Raw genomic sequence first — 16,939 nt, 5'->3', positions numbered from 1 at the left:
GTGACCGTGGCAGAGTTGAGGACTCTGGACAAGCTGCTGGATATTATGGACAACGCCAGCACACCGCACACCGTCATCAGCAACCAGAGGAGCTTGTTCAGTGAAAGGCTGCTGCTCCCCAAGTGTCGGACCAACAGACTGAAGAACTCTTTGGTACACCATGCCATCGTACTCTACAACTCCTCACTTGGGGGGAGGAAGTAGCAGGGTACGCTACACTACACTACATAGTAATGGACACTTGTTCAATGTGCAATAACCGTCTCGCTGGTGCAATAACCTTATTTTTCTGTGTGATGCTCTTCCTGAAATGTAAATTTCCTGGAGGGAGTCATACCAAAGGGATCAATAAAGTCTAGTCTAAGTCTAAGTAAGTCTAACAACAACAACAACAATAATAATATTAATAACAATAAATAAATAAACGATTAAAATAGAGGTAAGAAACAAATACATAAACCACAAACAACAAGGGCTGTCCACGAATTCATCAGTTTGAAGGGGAAAAGCTGTTCTCGTCGTTGTTCGTGACCAACAATTTAGTCACGTTATTATGTAATTATTTGTCGGATCGAAGCGCTCCGAGGCGCTGGCTGAGGTGGAAAGTGTGGGATGACTTCAGACCACTTGGGGGACTCGGGTGTCCGCGAGCTCCAGTGTTCGGGGCGAGGAGGAGCTCCGCTCGGAGGAAGTGGATCCAGTGTGCGAGGAGCGCTTACCTCCACGGCGAGTGTCGCGAGCCTGACGGCACCAAACACCGACGGGAGGCGAAGACACAGACGGATTCGCTGCTCGGATCTCGGGCACCGCAGTGTTTCCCCCGGCTGAGTCGGTGCAGCCGCTCCAGACGCGAGCAGCATGCATTCGGACTGCAGGCTGCTATGGCCAGAGTAATGGTGGGCAGGGGACCGACCGAGGCCGCCGGGGTGCTCGTCCTGTCCATTCTCCTCATTCTCACCGCGGGGAAGTGTCGAGCCCAGAAAGGTTGGTGTTCCGCGGGCCGCTCGGCTTATTGTCCACCGAACTTTTCTGGCTACCGAACGATTCCGCCTGCTTTTACAAGCGGTTTAGCTGGTGCACACACGCACAGGCTAAAACACGTAGAACCGGTTCTGTTCAAGTGAGTTTGAGAACGATTGAGAGGTGTTTTCTGGATTAGCCGAACTACTAAACAACATCCAACGATTAAATTAAAGTAAAAAAGTAGATGTTTCTGACTCATATTTTCGATGTAAAACGAGAAACGTTGCGTTTTTAAATGGAGTCTGGTACGTGTTGAGAAGCCCTCACTCGTCCACACAAACGTGTTCCTTGCCTCCGGTTTCCTCAGTTCTCGTTAGTTGAAGCGCATTTGCGAGTATAAAACGCGACACTGTCGCTAAAACTAAACGTTTAGGGTGTTTTAAAGCATGTGGCGAAGGTGCTATCAGGTTGGGGGTGGGGTGTCTTGGGGGTACGAGTGTAAACACGTGGATAGATTGACATTGCTTTCCATGATCAAAGGGAAATCTTGCCTTTATTCTATTCACTACAGCAACATCCATGGAGTTGTTGAAGGTTTTTTCATTGACAGCTTCATCAGAGGTGGCTGTATTCATTTTGTGGTGTTGAATTTTGTTTGTCTCCACTTTTTTTTTTTTACTGTATGAGGCTATAAAGTACAACACAACCTGTGTTTTATTGAGTTATCAAGGACAAAAAAAACTTCTGACTCCTATTAATGCTTGAAAATCCAAAGTAATTCAGTCCTGAATGGCAATGTTTATCCTCTTGTTACGAATGTATTGGCGCAGATCGATTCTAATCGTACTGCGTTTAACTCACTATAGCCGTGCCGCGCTTACTGACTCATAAGGCAGTTAAGTTACCCGAAATGTATATTGAAAATTGTAAATATTTGCTTTGTGCTTGATGTATGTTAGTTTTCACATGGAAAACATTCAACGAAAGTTGAGTTTATGTGTTCAGAATCAGTGTGTCCATGGTGACTCAGTTCCCAGCTGATTCCTGTAGAACACTGGGATGTTATTGTGCGTTTAAAAGGCTTTGTGTGAAATAATACAGTGCTGAATAGAAATCACCTGGCTTTGAGAGCTCGACATGTTAAGAGTGGCTTCAGTCTCGATGTCTGACTTCATGGATTGCTTCTTCTCCGGTGTGGAATGGTCAGTTTAAATCATTCAAAAGGAGTTCTGCTGCATGGGAGCTGCGCTCTTGACGTCGATGATGGGAAAGAACACTTCAACCTGGTTCGCCTTGATGGGAACTGTATGTTCTTTACTGAGTGCTTTCTGCTGCATCACGAAGCCGCCAGAGGTTTAGATGAGGACCTTATATTGGCAAGTTCTTCAAGCTTGAAGACGGTGAGGAAGCTTGACAGACACGAAGCTAAGCTAGAACAGGGATTGTTTAACATTGTTCAGTATAAGATAAGACAAGAACATCCTTCAGTTCGTTCATCATGACAGCAGCCAAGAACAGGATAGCGAGATGAAAAGGGGGGGGGGGGCACTTTACAAACACTCATGTTAGTGGTTAAATATTCATGCCACATTTAAATGCATCCATGTTTTGTCTATACTGGGTCGTGGCACCAGCCCCCCTCAGTATACTTCCTTCTCCTCTAGGGCAGTATCAAACCGCAGGCACGTAACTGAGTCGGCCCCGTGATTCCCCTTCGTTGCCCAGAACACCTCACAAGGACATCCCTCAGGAGCTACTCACCGCGTTTTGACAGGAGTCCATGTTCCTGACTTTAGCTAGCATCACGTATTGCACTGTAAAGGGGATGCTGTACTTTAAGGCCTGACACCCTAATCTTCCTCCAAATGTGATTCAAAAAAGGATTTCTAGTGGTTGCGTCGCCATTCCCCGACCGCATCACCTTTGGCTGATCAAATCTCATGAGTCCGCTAGCTCAAGGCCTGGTTCTTCTGGAATCTCAGATGATCTCCGGTGAGGTATGGAACCCACTGTACATCCATCAACCCTATTATGGTGTGTTGCCACCCCCACTCCACTTTCCCCCAGGTGACGTCACCTTGTATAGGATTTCCGAGCTGAAAAGTGGGAGAATCCTCATCTAGCCTCAATCCAGGATGGGTTCCCCAAATGTCAACCAGAGGCTTTGAATCATTGAAATATACCAAAAGAAGCAAACACATTCTGCAAATTTGTGTTTCCTCTCCATCCGACGGGGTTACTGGTTGGAAACAGACTGTGTTATTTATCAAGAAATTGTTTATATACGGCCAAGACACACGTGAGGATTGCGTTCGTGGACGTCACCATGTTTTACTCTGACTGGGATGCTTTGGACTCGTGAGTGACGTGATTCCCACCTCCCAATTTCCCACTTCAGAGGCAACTAGAATGCAGCATGAGTTTATATTCTCATGTAGATGGAAGCACTTCTACTCTTTCCACCTCTTCACTCCAGAAATACCCCACTTGATCTGGCTGGTTTCACTCCCTGGTGCCTTAGCAGAGGTTTTTGTTAAAGAACTAGCTTGTCTCTTTCAACATCAATAGGACTCGATCGACAAGACATAAGTAATATATTGATACACATCAGGACCTTTTAGGGTATGTGACTCCACCGGCTCCGGCCGTGTCCCTTCTGTAGGGGCTGGGTTAAAAACCCAACACATTGTTGTGGTCTCTGCCAAGCGCACTCGAGTGGTTGAGCTTCTTATCTTACAGAAACCCTAGTTGAACTTGCCTCGTATTACCGGCCGCTGAATGCCTGCTGAACATCACGCAGTTGTTCAGTAATAGTCATGAGTCAGAGCGAGGGAAGTGGCTTTGTTTTTGTCCTGTTCGTCTGGATAGTGTCCACGGAGGAGCTCTTGCGTAACTCGAGGGGGAAAACAAAATTCTCCTTAAACAGTCTTCGCTTCTATGTTCTGCTCAAAGCGTAACTTAAACGCCATTTAGGTGATCAGAATTTTCTGGTTGCTTCGCTGCCAGACACAAATAAAAGTCAATGGCTGCTTCTTAAGTTTTATGTTCTGGACTAAGTGAGTGAATGTTCTCAACAACGCGGCCAGAAGCTTGGCTTTGACCATAAAATTGGACGCCAACTTCAAGCCGGTTAGACCTTTAGTCGGCCGTCTGAAGGAGGTTAATGACTATTTATAGCTGGATAATATTGGAATATTTGTCAAGTGCCCGGGCAGCAGCTTGGGTAGAAAACTCCAGTATCTCCTCAGAAACCTTCTCCACCTGAGACACATCACTCCCGTGTGGGGTTTCCTCCTAGAGGCCTGGTCCACCTCACCTCAAGCCGCTTGTATTCGCCCGTTGATACTTGTTATATATTTGGACTTTGATCAGACGATTTGTTTGTCAGGTGATGGCTGTGGTCCCACTGTGCTTGGCCCCAGCAGTGGCACTCTCTCCTCTCTTGGTTACCCGGGAACATACCCTAACAACTCGGTGTGTGTGTGGGAGATCAGCGTCCCGCGTGGTAAGAGGATCCACTTCCGCTTCGCGGAGCTGGACATCGAGGACAGCGACTGTCAGGTCAACTACCTCCGCCTCTACAATGGCATTGGACCCGAGCGGAGTGAGATTGGTGAGTGCAACGTCTTCCTGTCTCTGACTGTATCGAACTTCATGTCATGCTGGTCATAGCTTCTTTCCTGCTCCTTCCAAGTATGTTTTTACCAGTGAATGTCCGTCTGTTGTAAATGTTTTTCAGGCATAGTTGCATAAGTGTTCTCTATGCAAAACCATTATCCATATCTGACCGTATAACTGGAATGTTTCAGCTCCTTCGTGCCCCAGACGCCACAAGTCACTGTAGGGAAAGTTATTTCACTGATATTAGAGTCAGTTACATTCGATAGAAGCGACACATTTCATCATTTTATGGCTAAACATCCTGCATAAATAAAGTGTATCCCAGCTGGATAGGGTGAGTGGCAGAAAACCACCTACAACATTATCCTTGTTAGATGCTCAGACCATTCATTTTCCACTTCTGGATGGGTTGCGGAGGCAGCAGCCTGAGCAAAGAGACCCAGCCTTCCCTCTGGGAGGAGTAACCTCCTGCTCTTCTGGGGTAGTACAACCAGTCCAACCAGGAGACTGGATCTCTCCAGGGTGCCCAGGGCCTGGCCTTGGGCCTCCTCCTCTCCTATGAAGGTCTCTTCCAGATAACTGAGCTCCTCCCCTTAGCTCTAAATAGAATCCCTCAGTTGCGACCTTGAGCTCATGGCTACAGCTGAAATTAGGATGTAGATCGACAGAAAAGTCCTGGTCTTTTGGCTCAGCTCTTTCTTCACTACCTTAGAGAACTCTAGTTGTGCGACTAACCAAAAGCATCTTCTGTATTCACTGCAACAGTCAAGTATTGCGGCCTGAACCTGAAGGTCAAAGACACTCACGAGTCCTCCGGGAACCAAGTCACGGTCCAGTTCATGAGTGGGAACCATCGGACGGGACGAGGCTTCTACCTGTCCTACTCCACCAGCGAACACAGCGGTACGTGACTCCCATGGTCTCTCTCACGAGGAGGAGTGGAATGAATGTGCTGCACATCGAGCTTGGCTGCACTCACTGTTGTGAGTCTGGGTGCGAGGGTCGCCATGGAGACGGTTGATATTCTCTTCTCCCGTTCTGGTTTGTAGAAACCTGAGCTGCCTTTGTGTCTGAGGCTGCGTATCTCACATTCACACACACACAAACCTATGATATGAATGGGTACAAGAAGACGCATGTCTTGAGGAGACAGCGCCGTGGGTGGGCAGTGTACATCAGTCATACTTTTTTTTTTGTTTATTGAGTCGGGAAATTGGTCAGTAATCCCTCAAGACCATTTGTTTTTATGGGACTGGTTTGTCCCAGTGAACCTGTGAATGATGGAGTAAGTTTGAATCTCCTCCTCCGTCCTCACTCTTGAGCTTGTCCAGAGGCGGCGCAACGTGTTCTGACAGTTTGTTTGCCTCTCGCAGATCTAATCACCTGCCTGGACAAAGGATCCGATTTCCCCATGGAGGAGTTCAGGTAAATGTTTGCTCCGTCCGGGACGCCGCCGATCCAACGGCCCGGTGTGTAGTCAGCGTCTCTGTCTGTCCAGCAAATACTGTCCTGCCGGCTGCCTGACGTCTACGGAGGAGATCTCTGGAACCACTCCGAAAGGCTACAGAGAGGTGAGGCTACACATGCAGGTAACTCCCATGTCAATCCTTTTGATCTGCCAACCAGCTATGACTCAGAGAGCTAATGTTCATTCACAGCTGAGATTGACTAAATAAAGCAGTAAACTGCATCGATAAGTTGACAAATATATCAGAATTGAAGATATGCTTGTCATATATCCCAAGTATACCAGTTTAAAGTGGTTTTGTGTGGACAAATGGGCGAGTCTGTACAGAAGTAGAGTGGGTGAGATTATGTCACAATGTTTATTTTCGCATGTCAGTCCATATCAATATACATAACAATATGAAACAGGTCACTACGTCACAGATTAGAAGGGATTTCTTTGCCTCATTTAAGGTGCCTTGAGTTCATCATTCACTCGGGTCTTCAAAGTCCCGAGGGCTTGGACGTGATTCTGTTATTGTCGGTCTGTGTGTGCCGTTAATAAACAGCGGGTCAGTTCTCTTGTTAGCCACGATGCTTTTCCGGTCATTAAAACAGCGTCAATGACTGGCAGGCGTCAGTCATGAACGGCAGCCTTGTTTTGATGTGAGAACTGGACGGACTGTTGGACAGTACACGAGTGGATGTGGAATTTACTGCCACTATCTCCAGGCGTGCTCGCAGTCAGAACACAGACCGATGCAGTCACTCAAGTCTCTATCGATCGTGTCTCGTGCGTCTGTCGAGGAAGTTGCGTCACGTTTTTGCGTTGTTGTCGGTCCTGCACACACTGGTGCAGATGCAGCCGACTTCGTCTTCTTCATATGTACGGAGCTAGATCTCTGCCGCCGACTTGAGAAAACGTGTTTTGGTTGTTGTACACTCAAGACATGTTTTAGCACGAGGTCGAGTGAGCAACAAGATGGTTGTGAGCGCAGAAAACATGTCTTGAGTGACAACAACCAAAACACGTTTTCTCAAGTCGGCGGCAGAGATCTAGCTCCGTACGTATGAAGGTGTCTTCAGAGGCGACGAAATCGTCTCACTCAGTTGTAAAGCCCAACTGTCAGGCGACTGTACTGGACGGCCAGTTGGGGGCGACGTGGTCCCAGCCTCAGCAACGAGTTTCAAACCATATTCAACAAAGCTGGGAGACTGAACTTGAATGAGAAGTCGTGGCGTGTTAACCAATTGGAGCTGAGGTTTAAAAATGACGGGGAAATTCAACAACAAGTGAGATGAGACTGTTGCTGGAATTCAGGACTGACTGAGGTTGTTGTAGCTCCTCTGAAGGATCTGATAGATGTCAAACTTTCTTGACATCCACTGCAGATGAAGGGCCACAAGTCTGTCCCCCTCCCATCCGCCATGTTGACCTACTTTTTAAAAGCAACTGGGGGATGTCACATTTGGAGCCCACCTTACAGGTCACGGGGGACCCAATGGTCGGCTCAGGCTTCCGTCTGACACCTTCTGCTGTCAGGGTTCTCCTCCACGCTTTAGTGGCATAGGACCTCCCTAGACTCGGACTTTGACCCGCTGGGAAACTCCCAGCGTTTTTGTCAACGTGGCTGGTAACGCCAGCGCTCACTTGAGCGGAACTGCGGCCTTTAAGGTGGATCTTGACAGAGGACACCGGGGCTGGTACCATGGCGCCAGTGGGTCTTAGACTGACCGGTGAATGGACTCTTCTCCTTCTCAAACTGCTTCACAGACCTGAGAATCTTGATCGGACCCTCATGTACACTTTGAGGTGCCACCTTGAAATAGGAACCCACTAGCAACAGTATGAGGAACAGTAAATAGCACGGTACGACTCAACGAAAGGGTGAAAGTAAAACAAATTCTCTATTTGCGGATGATGTCACTCCGTGGATACAGATGGTGTTCCACCTCAACCAGCATTTGTCCACGACGTGTGTGTGAGCAGGACTTATTCTAGTCACCGGAGAGTCCAGGGCCCACGACCCCTGCACTGTCTCTGCAGCGCGGGGAGTCAGAGGAGTCACGACTCCGGCTGTTGACTCGGGGGAGAGGGACGGAGGAGGGGCCGGGTCACGGGGTGAGTGGGAGGTGAGATAATAGTTTGGCCGAAAATAATATCCAGCTAATGCAGTCCAGCTGTGACAGGGCGGTGTGTGAAGTGTTTGTTATGGAGCGACAAGATTTCTCAGTGAGTCAGTGCGATTAGATAAGAGAGAACCTGATACGCGCGGAGCTGCTGGACGTGTTTGTCTGGGATATGGATGTGGAACAACACAATCCGTTTTTCAAGCCTATAGACCAACCCTGTTCAAGTGCTGCTCCAGTAATGGGTTCTTAAAGAGCCAACTGACTCGGACATGAAAACGCTTGAACGCCGTCGCACCCTGTTTTATGGTGCTGCCTTTGCTTGATGGGGTTGCAGTTAAACTCTGACAACACAAGAGCAATGAGCTCGTGTTGGAGGTGAGCCGACCTGGTGGTGAGGAGAGGTGAGCTTCTGAGCTCAGCAGCAACTTGACAGCACGTATTCCCACGTCTAAAAGGAGGCTTTATCTCAGCCGGTGCTCAGATCTGCGCAGTCTCGGGGTGACAGAAGGGTTTGGCATTCGCCGCCCTGGTTCCCCTCCCGGTGGCTGCAGGGATCAAGTTTGCTTTGGCGACTGTGGTTTGGTAGGATGTGGTTTGTGTTGTGGGCAAGTGTAAAACTGCAGTGTGACTAGTGCGAGTGAGTTAACACTCAATAAATCCTGCTTTCATCAACGAGTGCCGACGAGGCGAGTCATGTCACCCCCATAAACCTTTTTTCTTTTTTAAAAATACTTGTATAATACTTGTAAAAATACTTCAAATATATTTTTTGAATATGAATATATACATGTACAATTTATTAGTTTTTATGTACATACATATAAAATTTGTCTTTATAATTTTTTTAAATTTTTATTTAAGTTTAATGATTTATTCCCCATGTCTTCTAAATACTTTATGAAAATATACATATGTGCTCCAAAATTTTTAGAAGATGTATTTATTTATTTCATTAGCAGTTATGTGACAGAAGTGTTGTTTTTTTTTGCATTTTCAATAAATCATTTTTTATGAAATATTTTTCAGTCCAATATAATTTGACGTCAGTTTTCCCACCGTTTTAAATTGTAGTATTAACAATTCACTTACACCGTTTCTCTTATATTAAATCTTACTCTCACTGTTTCATTTTGTATTAAAAGTGTCTTCATTCATTATCATTTTTACTTTTGGCACAATTTCAGGTTCACATTCTCACGTTGTACTATACATTTTAGGGTAAAAACTGACAGGAATGTTAGATGAACGAACTGTAAAAGTGCCTTCACCAAGCATGAAACTGAGGGGGAAAAAAACCCACCAGAACTTTATTGGTGGCTGCACTCGTGGAGGAGGTTCTGGGTCTCAGCTCGTCGGATGTGACGGGCTGCGGACGTTTTGTGTGAGTGTGGGGGAAACTCCGCTGGTCAGCTGTGGATTCCACTGCGGGTTTTTCCAGGAAGAGAACTGCGCCACACGCCGCCGGTTGTTAAGCCAGGGAGGGTCCCGTTCCCACTGATGTCTGCAGCTGGTGGTGAATCACCACCTGAGCCGGGCCGCGGCTGGTGATGGCGTGCTGAGTCATCATCTTTACGTGTCGTGGAACATGGCTGCCGTGCGGGCTTTTAGCTAGGGGGGCATGAAAAAATGGATGCCTGATTCTCGACCGTAGCTTGGCCGCCAGATGCCGCCGTATACTAGCGTAATGTGTCGGCCAAGCTACGGTCAAGAATCAGGCATCCATTTTTTCGTGTTTTGCAGACGCCCGGACGCGCTCCTAGCTAAAAGCCTGCCGCTGTATAACGCCTCTGGTCTCGTCCCGCAGTCGTCCCCGCTGTGTGTGGCGGCCGTCCACGCCGGAGTGGTGTCCAACGCTGTGGGGGGGAGGATCAGCGTGGTCACCAGCAAAGGCATCGACAGCTACTCGGGCACACTGGCCAACAACGTCACTTCCACTGGGTAGGACTGGATCGCCACGCTCGTAGTGATGCCGTCGCTAACCAGGCCTCCGTCTCCTTCCTCAGAGGGACTCTGTCCAACAGCCTCTTCACCTTCAAGACCAACGGTGGGCCTCAAGTCTCTGTTCTGTGATGTCGCGCCTCGGTCTCATGGAGGATTGGCTGGTGTCCGCAGGCTGCTACGGCAAGCTGGGGCTGGAGTCTGGTGTGGTGGCCGACACGCAGCTTTCGGCTTCCTCCGTGTGGGAGTGGAACGTCGGCGGTCGGCAGAGCGCCTGGTCGCCGTCGGGGGCGCGGCTGGAAAGAGAGGGGCTCCCCTGGTCGCCGGCTCAGAGCGACCAGCACCAGTGGCTGCAGGTGGACCTGAAGAGAGAGAAGAGGGTCACAGGTACCGAGCTCAACTCAACCAAACCGGTGGTGGGAGTCTCATGCCGAACCGTGTCCATCCATCCATCCAGGCATCACCACCAGCGGCTCCATCATGAGAGAGTTCCCCTACTACGTGTCGGCGTACCGGGTTCTTCACAGCAGGGACGGCCAGCAGTGGCTCACCTACAAGGAAGCCAACTCCACCCACGACATGGTAACAGCTCCAGATCAATAACAGACAGAAGCCACACTCGATAGCTGCAGGGCCGTGGACTGAAGTGGTCGCCGTGGTAACCGGTATCGACTGAGGGATGTTTATGACAGGAAGTGGTGGGATGAGTGCCGCGCCAGACTCTGCAGGGCTTTAATAATTGATGGAGCGCAGAGACTCACCTCCGGGACTCCGGGGTCTGATCTTTCCCTCCAGGTCTTTCAGGGCAACAGGAACTACCTGGACCAGGTGAGGAATAACTTCATCCCCCCCATCCAGGCCCGGTACATCCGGGTCAGTCCCACTCTGTGGCACCAGAGGATCGCCATCAAGCTGGAGCTGCTGGGATGTCAGATTCATTCGGGTGAGAGTGAAGCTGTTGCCGTGCGTTATGGGACGTTTGCGAGTCTGTGGTTTCCCACTGTGTTTTCCAGTGGGCTGGCTGCCGGAGCCCAGGATGCACCCGCCGCCTCACGGCCCCCGACCCAGCAAGCAGCCTCCCAGACCCAGGCAGACCACGCACACGCCGGACATCAGAAACACCACCATGCCGCCGCAGACCAGCAACGGTCCCGAGACTCTCCGCAGCGTTTTATCTACAGATAAACGTATAGTAACTGTTGCGTTTCTGATTCCAGATGTTGCGCTCGCGGCCGTTCTGGTGCCGGTGCTGGCCATGGTTCTGACGGCGGCCATCTTGGTTATGGTGGGCGCCTGGCACTGGAGGAGCAGGTACGGTGCCACGGTAGACTTGGTTGCTGCGTAACAACGCGGTTAATGCTCCGTCCTCCGTGCAGGAAGAAGAGCTCTGAAGGGACGTACGATCTGCCCCACTGGGATCGCACAGGTAGGTCCGCACCCTCACCCTCACTCTAACTCCAACTCCAACTCCAACCCCGTTTGCTTCAGACTGGTGGAAGAGCATGAAGCAGCTGCTGCCATCCAAGATGGTGGAGACGGAGGATTCGGTCCGCTACAGCAGCAGCGAGGTCGGCCGGCTGGCGGCGAGAGGCGCCGTCCCACGGCTGCACGCCGAACCCGCAGGTGAGTGAGGCGGCTCCGTGTCCCGGTGAGAGCGAGCGGCCACAAACCTGCCCTGTTTCAGAATACGCCCAGCCGCTGGTCAGCGGCGTGACGACACTCGGCGCGCGCTCCACCTTCAAACCGGACGAAGGGCCCGACCCGGGGTACACGGACCCGGACCTGTACGACGCCCCCATCTCCCCGGACGTGTATCACGCCTACGCGGAGCCGCTGCCGGCGTCGGGAGCCGAGTACGCCACGCCCATCGTGGTGGACATGAACTGCCACCCCTCCGCTCTGCTGGCACGGACAGACGGCGGCGCTCAGTCCGGCGCGTCGGCCTACGACACGCCCAAGGTGGCCCCCGGGCCGGCCGCCGAGGATCAGACCTACCAGGTCCCTCAGTGTCAGAAGACGGCGAGCTGAGCTGACCTTTCACCCCTGGCCGCCGGGGGAGGTGCCATTACAGTCCAATCACTGAATCCACATGAATGTTTGTGTCGGACAATCGGAGCGACTACTGTCGGAGAGACTTGGGCTCCCTGTTCTGTGATTCTCCCTGCCAAGCTGTGATTTTCTTCCCGAGTCGGTGGCCACACGCCTCCAGTCCAACTCGCCACGAGTTCCTCTTGGCCGCGGTACGCTTTCGTCTTAAACTTGAAGCTTTTCCTCGTCCACCGACTCCAAAACCTTTGGAATATTTATTTGTGACTTCACATCCTGCTGATGGAGACATGGCGCCCTCGCCCCTCCCACAAGTCCTGGTGCGTCACAGACCACACGTGTCCCACTGAACCAAGTCCAGTCTCATTTTAATGAGCCACGTTTTTAATCATGTGGAATAAATCTTTTTTTCAACAGATTTTTTTTTCCACTTTTAATGTGTACTTCTGCATTGATGACAAATCGACACACTTCTGCGCTGAGTTAAGTTGATTTTTTTTCACTCACAACTCCAGTTTCCTCCCGCATCCCACTAACACAAAGTCGTGTTCTGTGAGGGACTGTCCCCTGCCTCTCACCCCGGGTAGCTGGGACAGAGCAGAATAATGAATTCGCTCATTGTCGATCCATTTTTGTCATTTCTCTCCATCTAAATCTTCCGTTTATTACACTTGGCTCTCATTCTCACGTGGCTCCTTTTCAAATGTGAATTTATCATTTTATAATTCAGTGGCTTCGCCAGACGTTCACGTCTTCATTCGAAGGTACCGAAGTGGTGACAACCTTCCTTCCACTCTTGTGTGTCCTTGTACTCGTCTGTGGTTCTGGTGTGTAGTGGTGGGCATGTTTGTCGTCTGTAGCATCAGTTCAAGTCCAGAGTCGACTGCATTCCTCTTCTGTAGAAGGTGACTTGACCAAACTGTGGTGGGAGTCGCCGTCGCCGTATTGTGGGCGACCTACAGTGAATAAAGAGTTTTTTTTCTACAGACGATTGTGGTGCTGTTGTAAATACACAAATGTGGGGCGGTTAATAGCGATGGGTGAAAGAGGTGTCATGAAGCAGTGTCCTCATTTTCAGAGGCCACTAGGTGGCGCGCTGGGTTTAGAAATGATGTGAGGTTTCCTTGAAAGTCTTGTTCAAGTCCCAGCCTCACACAGCACAGCGCCATCTGGTGGCCTCAGGAAATCAGGACTCTGTTTCATGAACCCTTCACTGATGAGTCGACATCGGAACTGTCCCAGCTACGTAGGGCGAGACGCGACGCACACAATTGAGAGTCGTCAGTGACGCTCTGAATGGTTTTGGACTGGGGGAGGAAAGCGGAGGTTCCAGGGGAGACCCTCAATTGCATGGGGAGAAACACTTCAGGATAGTGAGTATGGGAGGAAACCAGAGTCGAGAAGGTGGGCGATCATGTGACACTGGAAAGGACGACAAACAGTGGTCATTTGTAAAGTGGTTCTTTCTACTTTAAACTTGAAGAAAACTTGGAGAGGTATTTACAAAGTACCAGCCACCTGACAGGAGTATTTCTTTCCAGTCAAAAACCCCTCTTCAACATTCAAGTGCTAAAAACTGCTCTGGAACTCAGTGCTGTTTACAACATATAGAACTGTATTATTTCAAGTGCAAAAAAAGGCTGACACAGCAGCCACGTGGAATCAAAGCTGTTGTGTTCACAGTTTCTCATTTGAATTTTGAAATGTTCAATGAGGGAAATAGAAACATTTTTCAATAGACAGTGTAAAAAATAGTGAAAAAAACAACTATCAATCGATCGCAATCTCGAAAGACGACTCCTTCAGAAGAGTTTTTTTCACTGATATGTCGATCAAAATGAAGAATAAAAAAAAATCAAAAGTCAAATCAGGTAAAAAAAATCGTTCTGGTGGCACAGATTTGCTTCCGTACATTAGCAGTTAGCAGGAGCTAGCAAAGCTATGAATGAGTGAAACTTTGAAGTTGGCGCGCGTCGTCCTGCCGGTGTTGATCTGAGGGGCTGCTAACACTTGAGATCAGGGAACATGTATCACCGTAAACAAGCCTCTTATTCTCATGTGTATTAGCAACATATTAGCCTGAGGTGACACGTAGCACAGTAGTGATGTGCAGCCTGACTGTCCTCAGCCCGGGACACTGGAGGTTCGCTCTGAACAACTGAGGATTATTAGCAGCTAATAAGCCGGTCATGATCTTAATAATGTTGAATAAATGTTCCCTGATCCAAAGTATGACCGAGGGGCTCTGAGCTCCAGTGGGTCAAAGTCACGGCCCGTGGGCCAACTGAGGGCCAGGGGACGATTTTCGCGGCCGCCACCTTTTCCTGTGTGTTTCATATAGCGCTGCCCTGCGCAGTCAAAAATGCCACTTGCAGTGAAATCATTTTGGAAATGATCCCAGGCTGTTCTCAAATTATTTAGTAAGTTACACGACAGGCAAAGGAACTGTCTCAGATGATTGTAGTAAACATTATTTACTGTATGACGCAAACCACTTCTGAAATTCAACGCCCTCCGTATGGGAAGTGTGTTCCCAGCACGCCGACCCGTTCTAATCTCACCCGGCTTAACACTGCTTGATCTGGTTCGGTTCTGGAGGCGCCACGTCCCGACGCCGGCCACTTATTCCTTCAAGTTCTTCCCGTTCCTCCCGAACTTCCACCAGACCACGGTGAGGACCACGGCCAAGGCCAGCAGCAGGCAGCTGGTGACCAGGTAGAGCACCGGCAGGAAGTGGTTCTGGCCCCCGAACCAGGACAGCGTGGTCAGAACCACCAGCTTTTTCCCCTTGAAGTGCTGCGGGGGGAAGTCTGGGCAAGGCGTCAAGGTGGGAACCACCGAACCTGGACCTTCAAACGGCGCTCACTGCGGAGGCAGGGAAGGATACTGTAGTCGATGTCCACGCTGTATTTCCCGGCCGGAAGCCCTTTGGTGAACGGAGCTGTGCCTCGGTTCAAGAAGCCGTAGAGCTTCTTAAAGTTGGGGAAAGCAGCTTCTCTCATCCACACGATGAAGTCCTCGTTGATGAAGCCGTTGTCGTTGGGGTTGTTCATGTTGAGCTCGTAGACTGGTCTCTGCCAGTACAGCGGTTTGGCGGTGCCTGCCGACAGTGTTGCCACGGTGACGTCATGCTCAAGAAAGCGAATGGTCATATTTCGCTTCCCGACAATGGTAACAATAGTAACGCACGGTGACTTTAAGTAACTTGAATTTGATCACCTTGTTTGAAATAGTAACGCGATAGGTTACTCCTTACTGAAAAAGGTTGTGACATAAGAGTAACGCGTTACTTAGTGACACGTTACTCGGAGAACACGTTGGTCATCGGCACTCAGGTACGAAAACCGAGCTCCCATCTTACCGTTGAAAGCTAGAGCCAGGGTGGAGTTCCCTAGTGGAGGGTTCCGGAACTTGACGTTCTTGTCGGTGTACCAGGCGATGCCCCTCCGGAGCAGAGGGACAGGCGTCCGCTGGCCCCTCAAGCCATGGTAGTAGAACCTGAAGGAGTCTGGACGCACAGAGAGGAGTCAAAACAAAACCAGACCCCATGGGCAGATTTGCACCGACCGTTGAAGAGGCTGTTGGCTACAGCGCCACAGGGGGCGATAGGGATCCCTTTGGGGTCTTTGCGAAACGGCTTGCAGTACTGACTCGGGTTCTGAAAAGAAGGACTCGGTCAGTACCGGAGTCTGAGGCCCATCTGCGACGCTGCAAATCCACCTTCAGTTGCTTGGGCCTGCCCACCATCTGTGTGTCGTCCCTGGAGTCCATGTAGCGCCGCAGGTTCTGGTGGAAGTTTCGGAGGCCGTAGTAGAAGAAGACGTCGCCCTGGAGGAGCGGGACACTGAAACCAGGCGCCTGCTCTCGAGCCACCAACTTCATCGGGTCTTTACCTTGAAGAGCTTGTCGATGGTGAAGACCATCGTGCAGCTGCATTTCACCGCCGCCTCGCTCGCGTTCTGCCGCTTGATGAAACACAGGTTGCACGTCCCGTCTGTCGTGTAGTCCAGCTGGGCCCAGATACATGAGTCAGAAATATCGCATTTGAAAGCAAATAAAATAACGTTTTGACTTTTTGTATAAAAACATAAAAACACTATTCTCTGTTGTTTCTATATTTACGTTAAACATGTGTAAATATTAGCAGAAATCATGCTGTAATAAACCAGATTTGTTTTGAACCGAGTCCCAGGTCTGGTCACGACACATCGATAATAGCGACAAGTGAGTATCTGAGGCCTCCCTGAAGTCCCTCAACACTCGGCCGTTCGAACTGAAATCCGCTCCAGACTTCACGCCTCAGTGGAGACCAGGTGACGTCCCGTCTCACCGGCCAGTCAGCCTCATGGACCTTGACTCCGGCGTCCCTCCCTTTTATTGCCGTCCCGCTCTCCGGCCAGTCTCGCCTCCCGACCCTCGCCGTGGAAGCTCACCTTCAGCTCCTGAGTGCTCTTCACCGTCAGCCACAGCCCGACCCCCAGCACCAGGCAGATGGCGGCGGTGCAGTAGAAGAAGGGCAGCACGGTGTGGGGGGTCAGCATGGGGGACCAGGCGGGCAGCCGCTGCTGCTTGAAGGCCGAGTTGTCGGGCCTCCGGCTGTGCGGCCCGGTGTTGTTGGTCTCGGGACGGAACATGTTGACAGAAGCGCTCTCTTCCTGCTCCTCGCTTCTCTCTCTGTGACCGCAAACACACGCCTCGGCTCACTTTCCCAGCATGCTTTGCAGCGCAGAGACAGTTACTTATTAACCAAAACACACTTCCTCCTTTTTTTTTTTTTATTTGCACCTGACGG

General features: G+C 50.1%; 2 protein-coding genes across 3 annotated transcripts; one reads left to right on the top strand and one right to left on the bottom strand.

The window, feature by feature from the left end:
• Nucleotides 1-615: 615 nt before the first annotated feature.
• Nucleotides 616-12,707, top strand: dcbld2 (discoidin, CUB and LCCL domain containing 2). The gene is made up of 15 exons (XM_053876473.1): nucleotides 616-984; nucleotides 4,352-4,576; nucleotides 5,350-5,487; nucleotides 5,958-6,009; nucleotides 6,083-6,155; nucleotides 9,968-10,101; nucleotides 10,167-10,207; nucleotides 10,276-10,488; nucleotides 10,559-10,683; nucleotides 10,897-11,044; nucleotides 11,115-11,249; nucleotides 11,319-11,412; nucleotides 11,478-11,527; nucleotides 11,590-11,724; nucleotides 11,786-12,707. Exons 1-15 carry the CDS (start codon nucleotides 882-884, stop codon nucleotides 12,127-12,129), a joined length of 2,010 nt encoding a protein of 669 aa, XP_053732448.1. The 5' UTR covers nucleotides 616-881; the 3' UTR covers nucleotides 12,130-12,707.
• On the bottom strand, nucleotides 8,993-16,891 carry tmem30c (transmembrane protein 30C). Of its 2 annotated transcripts, XR_008415908.1 has the most exons (8): nucleotides 16,581-16,891; nucleotides 16,041-16,157; nucleotides 15,868-15,975; nucleotides 15,715-15,805; nucleotides 15,509-15,655; nucleotides 15,035-15,247; nucleotides 10,863-14,957; nucleotides 8,993-10,773 (listed from the first exon to the last, which is right to left on the bottom strand). XR_008415908.1 is itself a non-coding variant. In XM_053876474.1 (7 exons), exons 1-7 carry the CDS (start codon nucleotides 16,779-16,781, stop codon nucleotides 14,770-14,772), a joined length of 1,065 nt encoding a protein of 354 aa, XP_053732449.1. In that variant the 5' UTR covers nucleotides 16,782-16,891; the 3' UTR covers nucleotides 8,993-14,769. The 2 variants fall into 2 exon arrangements, 1 of the variants encoding a protein (XP_053732449.1); XM_053876474.1 differs by having other exon boundaries at nucleotides 8,993-14,957.
• Between the last annotated feature and the right edge of the window lie 48 nt (nucleotides 16,892-16,939).

This window comes from Synchiropus splendidus, chromosome 10 (genome assembly GCF_027744825.2).
Source record: "Synchiropus splendidus isolate RoL2022-P1 chromosome 10, RoL_Sspl_1.0, whole genome shotgun sequence".
NCBI classification, from domain to species: domain Eukaryota; kingdom Metazoa; phylum Chordata; class Actinopteri; order Syngnathiformes; family Callionymidae; genus Synchiropus; species Synchiropus splendidus.
This window is presented reverse-complemented; position numbering and strand designations above follow the sequence as displayed.